This window comes from Ammodytes marinus, assembly GCF_949987685.1.
Source record: "Ammodytes marinus genome assembly, chromosome: 1".
Lineage (NCBI taxonomy): Eukaryota > Metazoa > Chordata > Actinopteri > Uranoscopiformes > Ammodytidae > Ammodytes > Ammodytes marinus.
This window is the reverse complement of record NC_137230.1, coordinates 35,409,389-35,418,731: the sequence shown is the minus strand read 5'-3', so window position 1 is coordinate 35,418,731 and position 9,343 is coordinate 35,409,389. Positions and strand designations below refer to the sequence as shown.

General features: G+C 44.3%; 1 protein-coding gene across 1 annotated transcript in view; it reads left to right on the top strand.

Annotated features, from left to right (window-relative positions):
* Positions 1–4,696: 4,696 nt before the first annotated feature.
* Positions 4,697–9,343, top strand: part of unc13c (unc-13 homolog C (C. elegans)) — a gene marked incomplete at both ends in the record, with an annotated part of 302,817 nt that continues 298,170 nt past the window's right edge. Inside the window, 2 exons of the mRNA XM_080026903.1 lie at positions 4,697–7,648; positions 7,796–8,996. Of these exons, the coding sequence (XP_079883029.1) occupies positions 4,697–7,648; positions 7,796–8,996 (4,153 nt within the window). The remainder of the gene's footprint in view (positions 7,649–7,795; positions 8,997–9,343) is intronic.

Sequence of the window (9,343 nt, the reverse complement as noted above, 5' to 3'; positions counted from 1 at the left end):
TTGAGATTAACTGATTAAAAGTAAAGTCTTATTTTCCAGTTATAACTACATGGTGCCTCTCTAGACTGTATAATACCTTTCTTGACGTAGTTCATTGTGCTGTAACTCTATATGCACAAGATGGGTGGCAGTGGTGAAGTGTGTAGGGAGATCGCCACTGGGTCGGTGGTTCGATCCCCTGTCTCCCCGCCACATGTCCAAGTGTCTCTGGGCAAAGAGACACTGAACCCCACATTGCTCCCGATGGTTCAGAGAGCGCCTTGCATGGCAGCTACTGCCATCGGTGTATGAGTGTGTGTGTGTGTAAATGGGTGAATGTGGTAAGAAATGTAAAGCGCTTTGGGGCTGAGAAAATCAGCTATAAAGCGCTATAAAAGTCAAGTCCATTTACCATTTTTACAAGATGTATCGATAAGACAAGTTGTGTGCAAACCCACGCATGTATTGTCAATTATTCTGGCTGACTAAACCTTTGCGTAGGTTGAAATGTAGTTGAGCATTGTTGCGAATAAGTTGATATCCTTGAGGCATAGGCAACATAATCAGAATGGTAACTATATGCTTGCCACAATAAGAGTGGGCCTACAACTAACAATAGTGAGATGGGAGATGTCTAATCAAGTGTAGTCTGTACATGCCCACACATACTTAGAAAGGCCACGCAAGTGCAAATGCCTGTGTGGGTGTTTAGACACTTTGAATATGCAACTGATTTGAAAATGCAATAATTTTTAATATAATTTAACTTTTATTGAGATACCATTCCACACACCATACCACTGACTGACTACCACTGGAGGGTAGGAGGGTGATTCCATGAAGGAACATTCCCAAGGGATATATAAAGTGTATATCTATCTATCTATCTATCTATCTATCTATCTATCTATCTATCTATCTATCTATCTATCTATCTATCTATCTATCTATCTATCTATCTATCTATCTATCTATCTAATTCACTTATCCTAACCTTTGAGGCAGAGTCAGCTATTCTGGAGAACGCTTGTTGTCAAAATCACTTTTTGGTAAATGGTCTTGACGTATACAGCGCTTTTTAGCCGATTTTCTCAGCCCCAAAGCGCTTTACATTTCTTACCACATTCACCCATTCATACACACACTCATACACCGATGGCAGTAGCTGCCATGCAAGGCGCTCTCTGAACCATCGGGAGCAATGTGGGGTTCAGTGTCTCTTTGCCAGGGGACACTTGGACATTTTTGTCAAAATCAGTGAACATCTCCTAACGATCTGCTGATTTTGACAACAAGATTTTCCAGAATCACTGAAGTCATCACCCTCCTACCATCATAACGCCAGATGCCCTTGAGCAAGGCACTTACCTCACAGCTGCTCTACTGATAAACACAAGTGGGCGACTGTGGCTCAGGTGGTAGAGCAGGTCGGACAATGATCAAAGGGTTGGCAGTTCGATCCCCCCCCTGCCACTTGTGTCATGGTTGTTGTGTCCTTGGGCAAGACACTTCACCCCCCTTTGCCTCGTGTGAATGTCGATAGTAAGCCTGCTGCTATCGGTGTATGCATGTGTGTGTGAATGGTAACGTGGGAATGGGAACAGGTCTCCCTTGAAAAAGAGTCTCCGGTCTCAATGGGATTTACCTGTAGAAATAAAGGTTAAAAAAAGAAAGAAAAAAAATTAAAGTTGACTGTAGTTTTTTCGCGAGCTGAAAGAACTTCGACATTCACCTGAGAACGATAAATGTCAGTGAAAGTAATTGAGTCAATGTCACAACAGATTTAAACAACATCTGATGTGATGTATCCGTGGGAGGGGCAGTTTTCTGGGGTTGTGACCTGACAGTTGTAAAATACTGCTCTTGGCTTTGTGCCCCCACTCTACTGAGAAGAACGCTGAGTCATGAAGATTTCTACACCATCAAATATACTGGAGTCTTTCTTTACCTCATTTTGATGTTGGTCCAATTCTGGCATGACACTTTTTTTTTTAAGATTATTTTTTGGCATTTTCAAGCTTTATTAGATAGTACATAGTTGAAATGGGGAGACAGAGAGAGAGAGAGAGAGGGGGGGGGATGACCTGCAGTAAAGGTCCACGGGTCGGATTTGAACCCGTGACCAATGCAACGAAGGCCGGAGCCAATATGGTACGCGCTCTATCCACTACGCCACCGGAGCGCCCCGACATGGCACTTTTTGACTGCATATATTTCTTATTTTTGCAATTCAACCCCACACCGACCTGTGACTACACTTGGATAGAATTAATGTACAATTTACATTTTAATTACACTTTAGGGTCAAGTGCTTTATTAACTGCAGTTCATTCATTCAAGAGAATGCAAGGAACTTTTAAATTATTATTATCTTAAATGATGCACATTTTAAAGAAGAGGGTTTTGTCCAAAAGTGCTAGTATAACCACTAGAATAGCCACTAGAATGAACAAAAACTGAAGGTTCTTCGTAGCTACTTTAAGCTCAGTACTATTGCAAACGACAGTATTACATGTAATAAAACAATTATTGTTTTTGCACAAAAAAACTGAAAAACAGCAAATAAAATCAAAGGAAAATTAAAAGAACCCAATCCTCCCACAACCCCCACATACATGCACAGAGACGTACACAAATACATACACACACACACACACACACACACACACACACTCGCACGCACACTCACACACACACACACACACACACACACACACGCACACACACTCACACACACACACACACACACACACACACACACACATACACACACACACATACACTCACACATACACACATCATGTTCTAAACCCCAGAACTAATGTGTAACAGCTGTCGGATCCCCTACATAACAAACATGCCTCTTTTCCGATGTAGTTGTGTAGTTACCAAATCTATGGAGAAAACACCTCTCAGAGACACTCCAAGCTCTTGACAGTTAAAACACTATGCTGAGCGATTCAAGAACGCTTGAGCCTTTTATCCAGGGGCCTAAGGTTTCTCGATTTCTACTCTTTTTTCAAAACACACACACACACACACACACACACACGCACACACACTCACAAACACACACACACACACACACCCACGCACACACACACTCGCAAACACACACACATACACACTCTGCGGATATGGATTCCAACAAGCCTTTTTTCGTGCCCGTTTTATACTGTTTTTATGATTCAGGTGCTGAAGCGTTCAAAATCAAAGTAATGGGACGGTAAATGTACGGCAACATACAGGTCATTAACTTCTTTGTGAGCATGGAACATATAATTAATTTTGATTGGCAAATGAGTAGTCATTTTAATCAATATATGGAAATTAGCCCACACAACAATTTTGTGTTGATGTGTTTTGATCAAATTTGACGGAATTTATGCCAAAAATAACATCAGATATTTTAGCCTAAGGATTTTTCATCAAGCTACTGTATATATTTATTAATTAGGAAAAAACACACGGTTGGAATATAATTATGCTGTAGTTTGGTGATCCCTGTGTTATACAGACTCGCTGACAAGAGTATGATAGTGCTGAAAGCAATCAGAGTAATTGGCCGTCTCCTGATGTATATTGGATACATCAATGGAGGTAGTGGGACTATTGACCTTGACTGACACTCACACACATGAGTGAACAGTCATATACATGCAATTGATTACCCCTCAACCCCCCCTCCACCCCCCCCCCCCCCATCCATAAGAACATTCAATAAACACACAATACATAAACACCGTCTATGTCTTTCGTTCTCTCCCTCTGTCAATCTTATGGCATATACAGCCCCGGGAAAAATTACGAGACCACTCCAAATTGTTGTCCAATCGACATACAGTATCTACATTAGTTTATTAAGTTTTTTTAGTAATTTGAGGGGCATTTTGTGAATAGTCTATAGATTAAGACAATACCATCAATTCTACTCAAACATACTGTGAACCTGTACATAGTAAAACCAGACACAATGATCATTTGGAGTGGTCTCTAGTCTCTAAGCTGTAGTTAAGGTGATGTCTGAGTATGAGTGGATGGGATGTCATATACACATGCAATTGATTACCCCTCAACCCCCCCTAACTCCCCCCCCCCCTCATCCATAAGCACATACAATAAACACACACTACATTAACACCCTCTATGTCTTTCCTTCTCTCCCTCTGTCAATCTTCTGGCATATTCAGTCAATGGGAAAACAAATTGAAAAGCACTCAACGTTTATTTATACTTAAGAGATCCTCATCAGTTGACCAAAGTGCTGTACAAGATACAATACAAAAAATACATCTTTGTTTGAATGGTTTTATAATGAATGGTCCATGTTTTCCTGCATCTGAATTGTCAATGTCTTTGTTGTGTGTAACATTGAGAATATTGCCGTTATGCATGTTGAATATTTAACAAGGTATTGATAACTCAGACTGGGTTCCTCCGGCTTGTGTTCTAAGTGTGACCTGCAAACAAATTGTAAAGTAAATGTCCCTGTTTTTTGTTTTGTTTTTGTCTTTCAGAGAGATGTTCCCTATCTGGCGGAAGGTTCTGGGATTTAACAGTATAAACGACTCAACGCGTGGACTGTGGTTTTAGTCATTGTGAGCTGGGTATAGCTGTCAAGGGCACAGGTTGATTGTGCTTGGCGCTCCAACGCTGTTTTCTCAGCCAACTTCTTTTTTCACTAGATGATAAAAAACTGTCCACCGGATTGCCATCCATGGTTTCTGCCCTAATAAAGACTATATCATCCTACATTAAGAAGATTTGCAAAGGAATGTTTACAAAGAAATTGGCAAACCCAATCAAGAAGAGAGATAAAAGCGAAAATAAAGAGCCCAAATTGACCACCACTGATTTGCAAGGCGCACACAATCTAACCATCTCGACCACACTGAAGACCACGGTTAAAAAGATTTCCAAATGCTCTTCAACACGTAATATATCGCTTGAGGACGACGACGGTAAGGCCGACTGCTCTTCCCTGTCACCCACCTTCAGTTACCGTGTCGCCATAGCGAACGGACTCCCGAAAAACTCTCCTCTGTTGAATAATAATGAGACTATCTTTCCCGAGGTTCATTCAATCGATAGCAGTTGTTACTCTGAGTCCGTGAGCGAGCCCAAACCCGTCAGGAGACTGGATGAGCATAAATCACACACCATGCCGGTAAGACGAAACAGAAAGAGCCTCATCAGTTTGGCGCCCTCCGATGGCAGCTCCGAGGGCGAACGAGTGGAGCGCTCGAGCCTACACACTCTCCGACTGGGCGCCCTACGCAAGCTACGGAAATGGAAAAAGAGTCAGGAGTGCGTGTCGTCCGACTCCGAGGCGAGCAATTGGAGGAAAACCCTGGGCATTCGCAGCAAGTCTTTGGACCGAGCCGGAAGGCAGCAGAAGAGTTCCACGCTGGAGCCCGGTTCCTCCTCCACGGGTTGCATCAATCAGACCCAAGATGTCATGGAGATGATCTTCAAGGAGCTCCAGGGAATCAGCCAGATAGAGACGGAACTCTCTGAGCTACGCGGACATGTGAACGCCCTGAAAAGCTCCATAGACGAGATCTCCAGCAGTGTTGAGGTCGTGCAGAGTGAGATCGAACAGCTACGCTCGGGATTCGTCCAGTCCAGAAGGGAAACCCGAGACATTCACGACTACATAAAACAAATCAGCCACCAGGCCAATAATTCTACCTTGCGGTTCATCAATGTTCCCGAAGAAAAGCCGGAGAAAACAGAAAATGTAATATATAAAATAATGAAAGACAAGATGGGTTTTGTCGATGCCCCAAAAACAATAAAAATTGAGCTTGCTCATAGGTTAGGGCAACAACGAGAATGTTCTAATGCAAAACCCCGCCCTATTATTGTTATTTTCGCAACGACCCAAGATAGGGATGTAGTCTTGAAAAAGTGCTATAAACTTAAAGGGACGGGCATTACAGTCTCTACTGATAGCTTAACCGAAGGCAAGGAGAGAAAAGACAAGGCAATGTCTTCTTCCCAAACCTATGAAAGCATGGATATAAAGGTCTCAGGGAAGGATAAAGTAGTGGAAAGTGACGACTGGGACTCAATGGACAGCGATAAAGAGTTAGACGAATTAAGCAAAAATAAATATGCAATGGTGGTTCCGAAGCCTGCTAGGAGCAAATCAGAGAAAAGGCGATCCCATGAGCATAGCAGGTCAGGAGAGGAAGCGGGCTATTCAGGCAGCGTTCACTATGCCGACGACACTTACTATGACCCAGACAAGCATGCAAAGGCGTACTACACTGATTTAACCCCCGGCTGGCTTTCCCAGAGTGATTATTCCACCCCTAAACTCAGCCGCTCTGAGTCCGACTGTTCTAAACTTTGCCAGTCATACTCAGAAGACTTCTCAGAGAGTCAATTCTTTACACGAGCTAACGGCTGCAATTTGCTGTCCTCGTCAGATCAGGAATTGTGGCAGAGAAAACAGGAAGACATGGCGTCCTCCTGGTATGCTAGCCCCACTCACGAAATCGGCAATGAGAATCAAGCCTACAATAAGAATACAGATACTCTTGACAGTGGGGTGAGCAATGGCCTTGTCTGTATGTCTGGGGACAGGAGCCATTACAGTGGCTCCCAGCTGTCTTTGCAAGGTGACTTATCACCCTGGAAAGACTGGCATCATCTAGAGCAGGGAGCTGACTCTGGCCTGGAAGCTTCCATAGAGATTAGCAGTCCCTTTGACCCGTCAACCATTCCTGGGTTTCCAGAAAACATCACTAAATGTCAGGAGGTTGATTTGCAATTTGAAGGAGATGAGGAGTTCATGTTGCTTGATAGGGAAACCACACTACCCACCCTACCTATAACAACCCACATTATTCCTCCCCACACAGAACGGGAGGCTATTACTAAGACATCTGGCCGGCAGTCTAAAGAGGGATGCAAGGGGACCCCAAAAGAAAACACTAAAGTATCTTCTAAAGACGCCCCTAAGGCTGCTGCTAAAGTGACTCAAAAACAACCTAAAATGGCCCCTAAAGAGGAAACCACCAAGATATTGCCAAAGGAAAACTCAAAGGTGTCTGCTAAGGTCGCGCCTAAAGTGGCGCCATCCAAAGCAACTCCTAAAGAGGCTCACAAAACAGTAGTGAAAGAACTGACTCAAGTTCTAGCTAAAGAAACTCCAAGACACACAAATAGAGAAGTCGCAAAGAACACCGTTAAAGAAGTATCTAGGGTAAATAAAGTACCTTCTAATGGAGGTTCTACTAAAGTCACTCCTAAAGCGACCCCAAAAGATAGCCCGATAATTACTCCGATAATTACTCCCAAAGAAAGTCCCAGGGAGTCACCTAAAGAGAGCCCTAAAATAACTCCAGTCGAGAGCCCGCTTTCAACTCCGAAAGAATCGCCTAAAGTCATAGTCAAGGAACTCCCAAAAGTCTTAGCCAAAGAACCCCCAAAAGTCTTAGCCAAGGAACCCCCAAAAGTCTTAGCTAAAGAACCGCCGAAAGCTTTAGCTAAGGAACCGCCACAAGTTGCATCTAAAGTTGCTGCAAAAGAGGTTGCCAAAGAACCTGCAAAACCACCCGCAAGAGAGATCCCTAAAGAGTTGCCCAAAGTAGCACCTAGGGAGACGGGTAAAGTACCGACTAAGGACGCTTCTAAGATACCACCTAAAGAAGCACCCAGTGTATCCCCTAAAGATAGTCCTAAGTCACCCCCTCCTCCAGAGAGTCCAAGGGCAGCCCCTACAGATAGCCCTAAGTCACCCCCTAATGAGGGACCCAGGGCAGCTCCTAAAGATAGCCCTAGGACGCCAGCTAAAGAGGGTCCCAAGATGCCCCCTCAAGAGAGTCCCAAGATGTCGCCTAAAGAAAGCCCTAAACCCAGCCCATCTGAAGCCCCTAAAGTAGCGCCCAGAGTAGCTTCTAAGGAAACTGCCAAGCCAGTCCCTTCAGAAAAGTTCCCTGAGCTGGATATCAATCATAGCTTCAACCCGACACAGAACAAGTCGTCAACTATGTACCGCAGTCAGAGTGAGATTCGGACAGAGAAGGTCGAGGAAGTTCCCAAGTCTTGGAGCAGTAGGCTCAGCATAGATCTCACTGAGAAATCCTTTGGTTTTGGCTTCGGCTCTACACTCCAAAGGGCTAAATCCGCTCTGGGGGTTGTGTGGAAGTCTGACGGCCCCCCGCAGACCACCCAAGCCCCTCCCGAGGAACCCGCAAACACCCAGTCCTCATTTATGGGGCGATTCCGCAGCTCTTCCGCCACATCCACTGCAAATAACTCCAGAACAGACTTAAATGTCGCAGCGGAGGCGGTGATTTACAAGGCAGAGGAAGAGAAAAAAGGTCCGAAAAAGGCAGCAGAAGCTACGGCGGCGGGACAACCAGTGGATGATGAGACCAACTATGTCGAAGTGATGGAGCAGGCTATAGCCAACATGGAGAACAGAACTAATTCCATGGAGGCGGACGAAGAGGATGAGAATGCCCAGGAGGAGTGTGAGACTTCCCAGGACTACGACGGGTCCGATGACGTCGAGGTCACCGAGGAGGAAGAGAAGGATTTGGAAGCCGCCGCAGAGCAGGACTTAGAGGAACCGAAAGAGGCGTGCGTTCTGGAATACGATTGCAGTTTGGACGATCAGTATGACCAAGAAGAAGATTATGCCGAGGATTACGAAACCCAACTCACCGAGACCACCGCCGAATACGACGCCATGGTGGAATACGTAGATGTAGAGGAACCAGATGAGACGGAAGACAATGAATTGACGGAGGAGTTTGAGGAAGGGGTCGAGGATTTAGAGGAGCTAGATGAGATAGAAGAGATAGCAGAGGAGGCCATTGAAGCGACGGAAAAAGTAGATCCAGAGCAACAACAGCAGGAGGACGAAAATAAAAATAATGTTCCAGAGGAGAAGCCGGTAGAGGCGCCGCCCAAGAAACGTATCAGACCAACGTTCAAGGAGGCAGCGCTGAGGGCGTACCGCAAACAGATGGCTGAACTGGAGCAGCAGATCCTGGCTGGAGGTAAGACTTTTCTATAATTTTTGTTTGTGGCGTACACAGTGGCATATGTATTTTTCTTCACTGTTTAAAGGTGCTATGAGGAACAGTTTTACAGTTTTCAGAATAAGCCAAATGTTTTCCTCTGATGATCATAAATTACATGGAACAGCAAACCAGACCATCAGTGCCAAAGAAAGAATGCTATTTTTATATAGTTTTTCTTAATGTCTTTGTCATGGATGGTACGCTCAACCAGGAACAACAGCTCACGTTCAAGTTCCTCGAAGCACCTTTAAGTGGGTGTACATTGCAGGTTTTAACAGTATTTCTCTATAACACAGGTAAACATATATAAAAAAAACAGTAAC